We start from the raw sequence: 15,555 nt of genomic DNA on the forward strand, positions 1-15,555 counted from the left end.
CTATCGCGGACTTTATTGTAGAACTTTTTAAGAGAAAAAATTTCACCATACATTGTTTTCGTGTATCTTTGACCATTTAGGCAGCGCACGCCTCGAAAACTCTCAAATGAGAGGACTTTTTCCGACCTAATTCATATTACTTAAATTTCCCTAGGGATCTTTAATTTTTTGAGAATAAAACCATACTTATAAACCTTTCTCTTGAATCACTCCATCTGTAGGTAAAAACCGCATGAAAATCTGTTGCGTAGTTTAAAAGATCTACGCGTTCATACATACAGACAGACAACGGGAAGCGACTTTATTTTATACTATGTAGTGATAAGTATGTTCAAGTTAAAGAGTGAATAGGCAAGCGCGCTCATCTTAGGCTACATCATCACTTGCCAGTAGGTCTGATTGCAGCCAAGCGCTAGTACATAATGTTCTATTGCAGTTGCGCGTGCCACGCAGGCTACACGGGCGTGCGTTGCGAGGTCAACATCGACGACTGCCTCGCGCACCGCTGCCAGAACAACGCCTCGTGCATCGACCACCTCGAGGGCTACACTTGCAAGTGTGCGCCTGGCTATATGGGTAACTATATCAACCCCTTACATTTTTAGGGTTCCATACCCAAAGGGTAAATACGGAGCCTTATTAGAGAATGGTCATACCCACTGACCAATCACAACCACAGTGCGTCATCTTCATTTCCATGCAATTGTGCAAGAAATAAGATAGCTCAACGGTTAAAGGTACGGACTGAAATTCAAAAGGTCGTCGGTTCAAACCAACACAAGCTTCACGCTTAATTGGAGAGGAATTAGTCAAGGGCCGTGGCAAATATTCTTTAAAAAAACACGAAGACGAGTGAATTTTACTTTTGGTTACGTCGTTTACATGGTAATTGCGTTAGTGTGCGTGCATGTCGGACCAATCAGTCGCGAGCAAACGCTCGCAAACACACACATTTACTTTACCTTACGACTTAAACACAAGCATGAGCCACTCGCTCTCGTAGAATGCAGAAACTATATGATTATGATTGAATTATCCCTTAAACTCTTTCCCAGGCGAATTCTGCGAGAAGAAAATCCCCTACTGCAGTTCAGAGTTTAACCCCTGTGCCAACGGAGCTACCTGTGTGGACCACACCAGCCACTACACCTGCTCGTGCCCTAAGGGCTACTCAGGGCAGAACTGCACTATCAACGCTGATGATTGCATCAACCACATGTGCCAGGTAATTAACAAATGGTTCTAACTTCAAGTATTTTAGAGTTTGATTTGTTTTTCGAAAAATTTATTTAGATCGCAGAAGATTCTGGTATTTTTTATTTTGATGGAACATGGGTTGCAACAACTGCCAAATAATTCATTTATTTCAGTTCCATTACTAACTATGTTCTCCAGCAAAAAAGCCTTCTTAACATGTTCTTAGTTTTGAATCTGAACCCTGCAAAATAATTTACAGTACGCGGCAGAAAATTATGTATGTACATCGACCTAAAGAGAGCGGTTTTGTAGAGCATTGTCTCTGTCGTTGAGACCGACAAAACGTCATATAGGTATGAGTGACAGTGGTAGTGTATATTCCAGTACCATGTCATGCTCTCAAAATATTCCTACGTGTTACTTTAGAACAATTCAGATTCCGTTGCGATTCTCTCTCTTAAATATGATTTCTTAAGGGCTTTCTCAGAGACAGTAAAGCGGCTTGATGACAAGCACATAAATTTTTGCTGGAGCCTAGCATGTTGACCGTTTACAATGTTTGCTTGAGCCAAGCATTTACGTGCTTGAGCGTGATTAATGCGATGTTATAATTTTTGCTTGACGCAACGTTGCTTGACAAGCATATCAAGCTGCTTGAGCAAGCAAAACAAAATTACATCAAACAGATTGACCGTCTCGGAAGCTCTGTAGTATGGGAGTTCGAGAGTCCAAAACTAATATCCTGAAATCATGAAAATTTTAAAATTAATTGGGAAAGAGGACTTGGGATGAAAGTTTTCCTGCATCAAAGCTTACTTTTGCAGCTTACTTAGCAACGTATTTGGACGGAAAAAATCATATTCCGTTACGATACTGTGCAGTCTCAAAATGCTCTTACAAAATTTCTTAGTATGGGAATTCGAGAGTCGATACTAAAAATTTGAAATCGAATAGTTCTTGATTTTTTTTGGACATGGAGACATTGGCCCCGATTCTCTAGTCTCTGTCTAAACTAAATTTCTTTTTACTAATGCTAAAAAAGGAACGGAACATGACTTTCACATTTAAAGACTCTAAATTTTAGTGCACAATACAAATTTAAACAGTAGGTTCGCGAGTGCGTGCTAAAATCACGGGTTTTACCATCTAAAAATTAAATTTAGAAATGTCAAACTGCTTCTGTCCCTTTCATATTACAATAGTAAGAAGAGGGTGCGAACACTCCAAAATTAGGTTGTGCTTAGAATCGGTGCCAATGAGTGGGTGCCAAAATTTTTCCGGAATGTAAACTTATATTTTGTTCTTCTGTTTTGTACAGAATGGGGCGACGTGCGTGGACGGGCTGGACGAGTACCGCTGCGCCTGCACGCCGGGGTACGCGGGGCGCTACTGCGAGGCCGCGCCGCACGCCGCGCTCGGCACGTCCCCGTGCGCGCACCACGACTGCGTGCACGGCGTGTGCTACTTGGCGGTGCACGTGCGTACCGTTACACCTTTAGCTTTGGAACATCGACGCCAGGGTTTTTCTTAAATAAAAATACCGAACAAACGAGCAGGGGGGTCATCTGATGTTAAGAGATTACCTGCAGCACCAGAAAAACCGCCAATGCGTTGCCGGCCTTTCAGGAATTTGTTAATCTGCCCCTTGAAAAACCCCCTGTTGTAATCTAGTTCGAAAACCGCTGAAGGTAGGTGGTTCTACAGTTTGCATGTGCGTGGAAAAAATGGATCTTGCCTGTTTGTCGGTATTCTACAGGAATTATTTCGGAGAGTGTGCTAAGGAACTATTTGATCTACGTAGTTCCCTCCTCGCCATTCTACTGTGGGGCCGCACCGTGAAGGTCAATAGTACAAGTTCCTCACGACGTTTTCAGCAAGTGGTATTTAATTGCAAATACGGACATACCTAACTCCGAAAAGTTACAAGTGTGTTCCTGAAATTCAATCCCAGACCCCACAAATAGGAGATCGAACACCTTGACTATTACCGCTTTTTTGGTAAAATCATGGTTTATTTTGGTATCAGAGTAAGGCAAATTTTATTTTATTTTTAACTTATTGACTAACGCTTGGCTGCAATCAGACGCAGGTCTGGTTCTTCAGGTCGTTGCCTAGCTTGGTTAGCGCGCTTCATGTTAGGCTGCATCTTCACTTGCCAGTAGATCTGATTGCAGCCAAGCGTTAAGTCAATAAGTTAAAAAGAAACCACGGTTTGTTAGCAAACGGTAGTGTAATTAAATATCAGTGGTTGGTTCGCAGGATGACATTATGATGGAGCGGCCGCTGCTGGCGCCGCCCGCCGACTACCTGTGCAAGTGTGCGCCTGGCTACTCCGGTAACTACCCTCTATGTTACCCTCTCTAACTAAGGGCCTCATAAGAAAACTCAGAGTTACTCAGCAAGCGATTGAGAGAGCTATATCCACGTATCAAATAAGAGACGAGGAGATCCGTAGGAGAACCAGAGTAACCGATATAGCTCGGCGAGTTGCGAAGCTGAAGTAGTAATGGGCAGGGTACATAATTCGAAAAAGGTTCCAAGGTGCTGGAATGGGTAACTGAGCCTTATTATGAGGCCCATAGTTAGCGACCATGAATCGGATATATCATCACTGGCAACGCGCACTGTTCGAAGACTTTGGTCTTCAAATCACATTGCGGTTTTGATTGATTCCTGGTAACTTGATTTTGCGGGCCTTCGATGAATTTCAAAGTTCGTCCTGCTGGATTCTGAACTACTCTTTGTTAGATAGCTATTTTAGCCCTGTGTCTGATTATAATTTATCTATCAGGTCGTCTCTGCGAGTACCTCACGTCCCTCATGTTCAATCACAACGACTCCCTGGTGGAGTTGGAACCACTACGGACAGTACCACAGGCCAATGTTACTCTTGGTAAGTGCTCTAACAAAACCTCATCATTTCTTTTTAAGCATATAACATTCCTTTCCTTGCCTTTGTCGTCGGCCGTGTTTAAAAAAAAAAAAAAAAAGAATACACGTTTTGTAACTCGCTTTCTTGTCCGTCTGTTTGTTTGTGTGTTCGGACCAAATTTTGTACTTAATAAATTTTAAGCGAACTTCCCGGTGATCTAAATCCTTGAAATTTTAAATATTAGTTTTTCTTGTCAGCCTGTTTGTCGACAAAACTCGAGATTAACTAGAGGCTTCAGAACTGGATGACAAATGCAATAATAACTCGCTTTCTTGTAGGCTCAAAAGGGCTAGAACTCAGAACCGTAGAACCATGTTAAAATAACTCACTTTCTTGTTTAGTGTTCAGCACAAAACAACTACACGGAGTACTCATGTATTTTGGCGACAACGAGCATCTGGCGGTCGAACTCTTCAACGGCAGGATACGCATCAGCTACGATGTCGGAAACCACCCCACTTCTACCATGTACAGGTAGGTTAATGAATGTTTAACATGGTTAATAGTCGTTAATTCTGGTTAACTAATGTTGTAGAGCGATGTAAGCTCGATTAACCAATGTTAACCGTTGTTGAGCAATGTTTAACGTGATTAATCGTCGTTAAGTCTGGTTAATCAATGGTTTGAAGCTTAGTGAACCATTATTACGCTAGGTGAACTAATTTTAACCAGGTTAACTAATGCTTAACGTGGTTAATTGTAGTTAATACTTGTTAACTAATGGTGCGAAGCTGTCTTAGCAATAGTTAATTTTAACCAAGTTAACCGATTTTTAACGTGGTTAACCAACGTTAATTTTGGTTATTCAATAATTAAAAGCTCAGTTGATCATTTTTGCTATAGCTGGACCAATGTTATCCATATTATCCAATGTTCAACGTGGTTAATTAGTATTAACTCTTGTTAATTAATGTTACAAACTTAGGTTAACGGGGTTCAATCCGAATAAGCCTCAATAGCTGAACGGGTAAAGAAGTGGACTGAAAACCGAAAGGTCGACGGTTCAAACCCCGCCCGTTGCACTATTGTCGTACCTACTCCTAGCACAAGCTTGACGCTTAGTTGGAGAGGAAAGGGGAATATTAGTCTTTTAACATGGCTAATATTCTTCATTAAAAAAATCTAGATTTATCTATGACAAGCTACTTTTAACTAAGTTAATAAATGTTAACCACAATTATTAAAATTAATCAAATTGTTTCAGCTTCGAAATGGTCTCAGACGGTAACTACCACAAGGCGGAACTGCTGGCCGTCAAGAAAAACTTCACACTACGAGTTGACGACGGACCCGCCAGATCTATCATCAATGAAGGTATTTTTCCAAAACATATTAAGTAGAACGGGTAGAAAGGGTAGGGTAATCTGAAATTAAGACCAAAGTCTTCGAACAGTGCGTATTGCCAGTGATGAGATAAGAGACATGGTCGCTAACTATGGGGGCCTCATAAGAAAGCTCATGAGTCACTCAGCGGGCGATAGAGAGAGGTATGTGCGGAGTTTCTCTACGTGATCACATTTGAAATGAGATCCGTAGGACAACCAGAGGAACAGACATAGCTCAACGGGTTGCGAAGCTGAAATGGCATTGGGCAGGGCACATAGTTTGAAAAACCGATAGGCGTTGGGGTCCCAGTGTGCTAGAATGGCGATCTCGCACAGGAAAGCGTAGCGTTCGAAGACCCCCCCACGAGGTGGACAAACAAGTCGCAGGGAGCCGCTGGGATTCAAACGGCGCCAGACTGTGGCAATTGGAAGTATCTACAAGAGAACTATGTCCAGCCGTGGACGTCTATCGGTTGATTATGATGATGTTTTTATGTTTGACAATAAATTTTAAGGGTTTTGCTCCAATTTTCCTGTATTGTTTATATACTTCCAGGCAGCAACGAGTACCTGCGGCTCGAGCGGCCGATGTTCGTGGGCGGCGTGCCGGAGGACGTCGCCAGGGACGCGTTCAGCAAGTGGCACCTGCGCAACATCACCAGCTTCAAAGGTGTGCCTCTACACATCCATAAACAATAACACAGAACACAAAAAATGTATGACTTGTAATTGCCATTTACGTTAATGCCTCGATCTTTCCAAACCAATGCCTTATACTCGTCTTCTATGGCGCAAATAAAAAGTTTTGGGGAAATAACATTTCCTTGTCTTACTCTTCGTGTGGAAATCGGATTAGTTTGCTGGTCTTAACTTGACGGTTATCGTGGCGACATCATACTTCATCTCTATACTTGGATATAGTGGCAGTCGACTTGGCATCGCTGCAGTGAACCCAGAACAGCTCAGCTCTCGATGGAGTCGAAGGCTTTCTCGTAGTCCACAAATGCTAGACAGAAGGGCAGATTATACTCCTGGGTTTTCTGCATAATCTGCCATAGCTTGTGGATGTGGTCTCCGGCGCTGTAGCTTTTCCGAAACCCTGGCTGGGCAGTGGACTGTTGTCGTTTAGACTAAATTGAAGAAGAAGACGCAACTTTTAGAAAGTCCTATTCGTGCAGGTTGCCTGAAGGAAGCGTGGATCAACCACAAGCGCGTGGACTTCGTGAACGCCGCACGTAGCGTGCGGACGGGCGCGGGCTGTGGTGCGGGCGATTCTCATTCCGCACAAACACACAGTGCGGCTCTGCTCGTTCCGCACGCGCTACAGGAAGACGGCGCTCATGAGCCGGTAAGCTACTGTAGGGTGTGATCAGAAAGAAAGAAAGAAAGAAAAGACGTTTATTTAACAAACTGTGCCACACATCTCATTTGATCATCTACAAGCGCGTGGACTTCTCCAAAGCCGAATTGATATTGTAAGTACCTAGCAACGACGTCATGATTGAACTCCAAGTCCGAACTCCTCAATCCTGATGATGCATGATACAGCACTCCTAAACTATTGAGATTCCGAATATGTTAATATGTGATTTATCAAAGGCTTTCGACTGCGTTGATCATGAAATATTAGTCAGGAAATTGCACTACTACAGAACTAGGGGTGCAGCTTTGGAGTTGATGAGTTCTTACATCAATGATAGGACACGAAAGTTAGACGTGAATGGAAAGCGGTCTCGCGGATCCTGTAAAAAAAGGGGTCCCACAAGGTTCCATTTTAGGACCGTTTCTGTTCCTCCTTTATATTAATGTTATTAATCATTGTATCCCAATCGCCAGGACCCCTGCGTGCCCAACCCCTGCGCCCGCGGAGGCCGCTGCGTGAGAGAAGCTGGATCCAGGTCTGACTACACGTGCCGCTGCAGAGCCGGCACTGCTGGAGCCCAGTGTGAACTGCGCACTTCTATCGGTGAGTACTTGTGGGACCTCGGTTCACGCTAAATGCATTTGACGTGTTTCATACTAATGATTTTAAGCTTATTTCGTGGTTTTAATGTAGATAACGGCTACATACCGCGATTAATTTGATGTTTTTATTTGTCGATATTTCAACCCAATTTCGACGGGTGACCACGATGGGACCCGTCCCGGCCGTCGAGTCCCGTGCAATTGGGTTGAAATATCGACAAATAATAACATCAAATTAATCATGGTATGTACCTATCCGTTATCTACATTAAAATAATATGTGTTCACACTAAATGCATTTGATGTGTACAAGCTAAAATATTCACGCACGTGACGTTTTACATAAAAAATATTCTTAAAAAATCGCTTTAACATATACATACTTAATATTTTGTATGCTCCAGGTGGCGCCCCCGTGATAACTCAAGGGAAACTGCCGCCGCGCAAACAGATCATCAGCAACGTGCAAGCGTCGCCAGGTAATCTTCTCTTTATACCCAATCTAGGTAGGTATTTACAGTACGCGGCCGAAAGTAATGTACATCGGCCTTTAAAATGACATTTCGGTTTTGTAGAGCGTTGTCTCTGTCACTAATCAGTCTGTACCCGTAGTACAAGATTTACGTCTCACCAAACCAAACCAAATTCGAGAGTCGAAATACTTCCGCGTTACAGTAAACTGGATCTTAAATGCCTTGTTTTAAAGTTCAAGTTTGTCTACACTTCTACAGCCAGCGCTCCAAGCGGATACATTGCGAAATTAAAATCAGTGGCATTGAATATTTGACTTCAATTCAAGGCTGTTTAGGTCCATTTTACTGTAACGCGGAAGTATTTCGACTCTCGAATTTGGTTTGGTTTGGTGAGACGTAAAATCTTGTACTACGGGTACATATCTGCCGACACCACACGGCAATGGTTTAATACTTCCCTTTTATCATAATGTTGTCAACGGGTTGCGAAGCTGAGTGCCAATGGGCAGGGCACATAGTTCGTATAACCGATAGACGTTGGGGTCCCAAGGTGCTGGAATGGCGACCTCGCACCGGAAGACGCAGCGTTGGAAGACCCCCACTAGGTAGACGGACGACATCAGGCGAGTCGCAGGGAGCCGCTGGATGGCGGCGGCGCAAGACCGTGGCGTGTGGAAGTCCCTACAAGAGACCTATGTCCAGCTGTGGACGTCTATCGGTTGATGATGATGATGATCATAATATTAGCTTTTGTTTTTATAAATAGACTAGCTTATGCTCGCGACTTCGTCCGCGTGGACTACACAAATTTCAAACCTCTATTTCACCCCTTAAGGGTTGAATTTTCAAAAATCCTTTCTTAGCGGATGCCTACATCATAATAGCTATCTGCATGCCAAATTTCAGCCCGATCCGTCCAGTAGTTTGAGCTGTGCGTTGATAGATCAGTCAATCAGTCACCTTTTCCTTTTATATATTTAGATTTTATACTTTCATCGTTTTATTAATTTTTTTTTTTTTTTTTGTTCAATCAGAATTTAATTATATAACAAATTTATTAAATAAACTATTAATAAACTTAAATCTAAAAAAAAAAACTTTAAATTAAAACTAAAATAAATTAAATTAAATCTAAAACCTCATCGAGACCACCGCAGCGAGGCATTGTACCCAAGATGCTGGCACCATTACCCCTTTGAATTAATTGTATTCAATTAATAAAATTTTATTAATTGAATACAATACCTGCTAGCTAACGTAGTTTGTTCCTCAGCCGCGCCGCCACAGAAGCAGTATCCCGAAGAGACTCCTGCGCAACCACCACCCAACGGACCGGCTTGTCGAAAAGTAAATAAATAAAACCTTTATTACTGATATTTACATTTAAAAATTACATAATAAATTACATAATTTAAATCTCGCACTCTAGTTCTTTCCGATCAGCGCGTCTTCTGACGCATAGGCCTCCTCTAGGTTTTTCCATAAGAGTCTGTTTTGTGCTTCTCTTGTCCATAGTGATCCCGCTGCCTGCTTTATATCGTCTACCCAGCGTTTCCTTTGTCTACCCCTTTTCCGCTTTGAGCCATCCCTAACTTCCCATTCTGTTATAGCTTAAACTGTCGAAAAGTAAGTTTTGTCAAATAAGTATACTCAATCATGAAGTATTTGAGCGTTTGAACTATCGTTTTGAGAGTTCCGTACCTCAAAAGCAAAAGCGGAACGGAAATAGGATCACTTTGTTGTCTGTCTGTCGGTCTATCAAGAAACCTACAGGGTACTTCCCGTTGACCCAGAATCATGTTATTTGGCAGGTAGGTAGGTCTTATGGGTGACATTAGGCGGAAAATCTGAAAACCGTGAATTTGTGGTCACACAAATAATTTAAATTGTGGTCATGAACTAAAAATTAGTATTTTCAATTTTCAAACTATTCTTTCAGCCGGATCCGTCCAGTAGTTTGAGATGTGCGTTGATAGATCAGTCAGTCAGTCACTGTATACTTTTATAAATATTTAGATCCAACTATTTTTCCAGCTGTAATAGGCTAGTGGCTAGGACGTCCGCCTTCTAATCGGAAGTCGGGGGTTCGATCCCGTGCACGCATAACTCTAACTTTTTCGGAGTTATGTGCGTTTTAATTAATTAAATATCACTTGCTTTAACGGTGAAGGAAAACATCGTGAGGAAACCTGCATGCCTGAGAGTCCATAATGTGCTAAAAGGTGTGTGAAGTCTACCAATCCGCACTTGGCTAGCGTGGTAGACTATGGCCAAAACCCTTCTCACTCTGGGAAGAGACCTGTTCTGTAGTGAGCCGGCTATGGGTTGATCATGATGATGATAATAATTCCAGGAAGCCACCCGCGAGTTCATAACAGAAGGCTCGTGCCGAAGTCGGCGCGCGGTTCGCGGCGCGCGCTGCTTGTCCACCAGTGGGCACTCGTGCGGCAAGGCCGCATGCTGCGCGCCGAGGAAGACCAAGAAGAGGAAGGTAATGTACTCACATAAGGTCCTCTCGACCGAGTTATGACAGAAGGCTCGTGTCTTACAGTTTTAGGGAATGGTTACACCCACTAACCAATCACAACCATAGTACGTACTTTTCATTTTACAATAATTGTGCGAGAGAGAGCAGTTATACCTACCTATAGTACGCGACAGGTTGAAATGGCAGGGGTATGAGGCGGGGGAACGCCCCGCACACCCATACATCACCCGCACTCGCCCGCACCGGGTTGGCGCGGGGGCTTCGCGGGTGTGCGGGGCGTTCCCTCCCGATTCCCGTCTCATGTCGCGTACTATACATCTTAGCTCGACTCCGTGAGAAAGGTATAGTTTTTAACTTCCTGTTTTCCAGTTTTGTGTAGAGTAAAGACTTTCTATTTATCTATTGATCTATCTCTCTATCTATTTATCTAACAATCTATTTATCTGTCTATCTATTTATCTGTCTATCTATTTATCTATAAAACTATTTATCTGTCTATCTATTTATCTAACGATCTATTTATTTGTCTATCTATTTATTTATCTGTCTATCTATTTATCTGTCTATCTATTTATTGATCTATCTATTTCGTTTCAGATCCGCCTGGTCTGCGCGGACGGCACCCGCTACACCAAAGACATAGAGATAGTGAGGAAATGCGCGTGCGGCAAGAAGTGCCCTCGTAACACTCCCTTCTTGCACTGAATCCATACAAACGCGCCATACAAGTGTAATGTACCATACAAATAAGTACCTAAGTATTATAGTAGCTATCATACAAATATAGGTACTCGTATTCGTAAACAATTATATTATGCGATATATAAACCATACAAATACATCCAATCTTATCATCCATACAAAACCATACAGACCGTTACAAATTGCAATATGCTAAAAATAACATACAGCTACGATTTGTAACATATAGTATCCATCCATTTCGAATAAAGTAACAATACTTACATAAGTACATAATAACCAATATTTTGTATAAACGATCAACGAAATTCCAATAGACAATAATTCATAACATTTCTTAAATCTTTTATTGCATTAAAAATATAGACAAAATTCGTAAATGGAAATTTTAATATGGCAACACAAAGGGTATTTTTACCCCGTATTCATTTATTACTACCGCATTAAACACCGGCCTAATTCGCAATAATTTTCAATCATTTAGCTATAAACCTAAGTATAAATTAAATAATATAAAAAATAAATACTTAACCCTGAAAATGATTTATTAAAAAAAGACGACCTAAAATAACAGACTCTACAGACAGGTCTAACTTTAGACCTCGTTTTTATAGAGATTTTGTATGTACGAAACCTAGACCTAATAATATACCCCATTACACTATAATATGTTATTAAGTTAAAACATAAATATACTCCAAGTTAAGGATTATTGCATTTATTTAACAGCCAGCGTAAGCGTGGTTTCCATCGTGAGCTATGCCAAGCTAGAACTTAGCTCACATTGTATTTTTGTCATGCCCTTCATGTTGAATTTGTCCTGCCCACCATGTTGAATGTGACATGACGTCACATTATGTGATTATATTATGTCCTTATGACAGGTGGAACGTTCAGAAATTAATAATAATAATCAATCCTATATGTAATCTGTCGTTAGGTTACTTAGCAACATTATTTTTCAAAAAGTTGTATAATGCGTCACGCGCCATTTTAATTTTATGAGTCAAATTTGATATCAAAAGTACGATTTCGGTCCTTATTTTAAAGGTGAGCCTGTGAAGGTGAGGTACTTTTGACATGACAGTTGACCCATACAGTTAAAATGGTGCGTGAAAGTCATTTTGTACGGACTACTTATATAATATTTTTGACAAAAATGCCGATGCTAAGTAACTTACCGACTGATTACAGATAGATTGATTATTATTTATTTATTTTTGCTGTTAATTGACACTAGCGTATTTTTATTCGTGGTGGATATTACGCTTTGAGTTTACATTTATATAAATAAGGGTAAGCAATAAGTAATATTACCCTAAAATATAATTTATCCGTTGTATATTCTGGCCCTGGAGGCTTTTTTACTTTTTTTTTAACTTTCTACCATTGAAAGCTTTTTTGTGAGCACATTTTTTACTCTAGTAACCCTAGCATGGAGCTGTCAAAAAGCTAATGTTCTCACCTAGGACCTAACTCCTAGGTTCTCATATTATAGAACTGCTAGAGTTGATGAAGTCTAATACCTAATTATTTTTATTTTATATATCGTCTTCGAGAAGAGCTTAGAATTATTATTTTCTTTAAAAAAAAACTTAATTTAAAACTGCCATTTTGATACCTACTGATTTTATAATTTTAAAAACCTTAAATAATATTATATGTGTTCATTTGATGTACTATTTAGTATTAATATAATTATATTTGATGATTGATTGATTATCTAGATGTTTATTAAGTATTTTGTATGGACAAGTTAGTTTTAGGACGCTGAAAGTTATTTTAAACACTTTTGTATCTGAATATTTTATAAAAAGCAGAATTCTTGCCATTTTTCGTGTTAAAATTAAAAATTAATTTAAGCCAACATATCGAATGAAAAATTTAATTCTTCTCAAAACAGGTAGCTTTGTCTAACATGTAATATTCTGACAATCCACACTAGGCTATCTTGGCGTACAATCTATGGCCTAAACTCTTCTCTCTCTGCGAGGAGACTCGTGCTCTAAGGCTGAGATCTATAGATCTTAAGATTAAGATTGAGTTAAAACGAGACAGATTTATGTGAGAGATATAGCTCTGTCTCGTTTTAACTCTGTCTGAAGTCTAAGCTAAGTCAGAGTGCGCTCTAAAGATATCACCCTTATTAGTGGGCCGGCGAAGGGACATCTAATATGCACATTTTGTGGTTTTGCATTTTAAGTTCGGACTGAAACATAAAGTGCAAACTGCAAAGTGTTAACGCGACTCCTTGATGTTTTAAGCGGAGGTAGAGTATACTTTGCCTTTGCTCAGACTTCAGAGTTAAAACGAGACAAAAGAGTCAAAAGACCATGGGCAAAATGTGTAGACCAATTGTTCTCCAATTCCTTAAAATATCTCCAAGTCGAAATAGAGTGTTAAACTAATTACATTTTTTAATTCATTTATGCTATCTCAGTTTTAAAAATGATTTTGCCTGCACCGCCATAGTATGAAATAAATTGCCCCAAAAGCCTTCGTTTGAACGAACATTGTTGAGAGATTTTGAGGAATTACTCAAGGTCCTTTATATCAGACACGTGCGTCGTGTTCTCGTCAGACTGTCTCGTGTTAACTCTACGCGCGCTTAGTATGACAGTCTATTGCCGAATCAAATGTCGTCAGCAGTTGTAGATGTGTGCGCAACACATTTTAGCAAGTAAAAATAGTTTAAGGATGAAATAATAATAATATTTTATATAGTTTTAGTAATATCTGTAGCACATACCTAAGCAACAAAGAGTTTATTACTGTACCAGGTTAAACGGGGCCCTTTTCTATTGTTTTGTTTTTATAAGGCAATGGGTACACCCGAATAAACTCGATTCTTAACATACTTATGTGTTATAAATATTGCGAGCCATAATAATAAAATAGGAGTACGACTGAAGGTCCTTTTTGTAAAAAAAATAGATTTATTATATTTATTGCAATTTTGTTGCTAAAAGTCGTAGCATAGGCTTATCCATTGTAAATTGTAGCTAAGGTTTATTGTATAGGAACGATTATTGTTTAGGTATTTTATTTAACATTGATTTACAAGCATTCCGTATTTATTTTCTACCATTTTGGTAGATATTTCATTGCAACGGCAACATTGCATTTAACGACCTTAATTTTTCAGTATTATTTTGTTATAGGGAGATTTCTGTACATCTTAAAACTATATTTCTTTGCACAAATAATTATCTAATTATTTATGTTATATATATATATTAAGTTATATAAATTGCCTTTAACGGAAACGTGCCACGAAAAACGGGTCCAATGGACAAGACAATCTGAAAAAGTTTTATGATGAACAACAATCGTTGCCTCGATCAAATTTTGTACCGGAGAGAAAAATAAAACCAAAACAAACGCTTTTCACCACACCTAGTAAATCGATAATTTTCGAATTCGAATAAAAATCAATCCCAAACACGAACCACCTTTTGAGTTGTACAAATGAAGATTTTATGATTCCTATTCTAGGCATCGATATAAATGACAAGATATGCCCAAGCGAACAAAATTTTTCACGGTTTTGGAACCAAATAAATCAGCGCCACCTATTAGATACTAATGAACGACCCGTTTCAAATCCAGACGTCACTGAGGTTGCATTGGTGCATAAGCACCAACGAGTCGGTGCCATTTTGTTTGTTCAATAACCCTGTCCATACGAAGTAATATACAAGTCAATGATTTTAGGTAATAAGTTATCAATTTGTTTTCGAATTCAGCGTCTCCGGAAGCATTTTAATTTTTTCGTCTGCTTTTTTTCTTAATCTGAGCCTAAATGTTTACTTACAATTATTTGATAAAAACAAAGGATTTTTAAGATAATATCTCCCATGTAGTAAGTTACACATAAACTTAAGCTTTAAGTTAAGTACCTACCTACATAGATCGGTTGCAGCGAACGTCTATGCATGCGCTTCTTATTATTAAAGTAAAAGTAATAATATTGTCTATACTTTATAATTTATTTGATGTAATAAAAGAGGATGTTAGATAGTATTGCAGTTTTATTTTGCATCACAATTAACCTAAATATGGTAGACGAAAAGGTGACTGATCTATCAGCGCACAGCATTCCCGTTGAGTCACACCCCCGTGAGTAACACTGAAAAAATTGGAAAAACTTCCGGTTGAGTCACACTAATTTGAAAATAAATGTCATTATCAAATTCAGCATCCCGGAAAAGTGCATATTCAGTCAACACACGCAATATGTGGGTGTGACTCAACGGGATTTTTTTTCCAATTTTTCAGTGTTAATCACGGGGGTGAATATTTTTCAATAAAGCATTCCAACCTTCCTGAGTGACACTAGAGTTGAGATCTATAGAGCGCACTGACTTTGCTCAGACTTAAGGCATTGTTAAAAGTCAAAGTATAAAGTCGTAAAAAAGGCTCAACATACACCGCCGAACAACAACACCGAATGGAATGGAAGCGTCAATTTCG

General features: G+C 39.7%; 1 protein-coding gene across 2 annotated transcripts in view; it reads left to right on the forward strand.

Moving 5' to 3' along the window:
• sli (slit guidance ligand) overlaps positions 1-15,102 on the forward strand; it is a 125,512-nt gene extending 110,410 nt beyond the window's left edge. For both annotated transcript variants that reach the window (XM_034982107.2, XM_069507653.1), the window contains 14 exons: positions 437-576; positions 1,056-1,225; positions 2,516-2,674; positions 3,457-3,532; positions 3,989-4,090; positions 4,471-4,603; positions 5,334-5,443; positions 6,011-6,124; positions 6,633-6,802; positions 7,291-7,420; positions 7,824-7,898; positions 9,166-9,239; positions 10,246-10,383; positions 10,978-15,102. In XM_034982107.2, the coding sequence (XP_034837998.1) occupies positions 437-576; positions 1,056-1,225; positions 2,516-2,674; positions 3,457-3,532; positions 3,989-4,090; positions 4,471-4,603; positions 5,334-5,443; positions 6,011-6,124; positions 6,633-6,802; positions 7,291-7,420; positions 7,824-7,898; positions 9,166-9,239; positions 10,246-10,383; positions 10,978-11,085 (1,699 nt within the window). In that variant the 3' untranslated portion in view covers positions 11,086-15,102. The remainder of the gene's footprint in view (positions 1-436; positions 577-1,055; positions 1,226-2,515; positions 2,675-3,456; positions 3,533-3,988; positions 4,091-4,470; positions 4,604-5,333; positions 5,444-6,010; positions 6,125-6,632; positions 6,803-7,290; positions 7,421-7,823; positions 7,899-9,165; positions 9,240-10,245; positions 10,384-10,977) is intronic.
• Positions 15,103-15,555: the final 453 nt, after the last annotated feature.

Source organism: Maniola hyperantus, chromosome 26 (genome assembly GCF_902806685.2).
Source record: "Maniola hyperantus chromosome 26, iAphHyp1.2, whole genome shotgun sequence".
In the NCBI taxonomy this organism is placed as follows: Eukaryota; Metazoa; Arthropoda; class Insecta; order Lepidoptera; family Nymphalidae; genus Maniola; species Maniola hyperantus.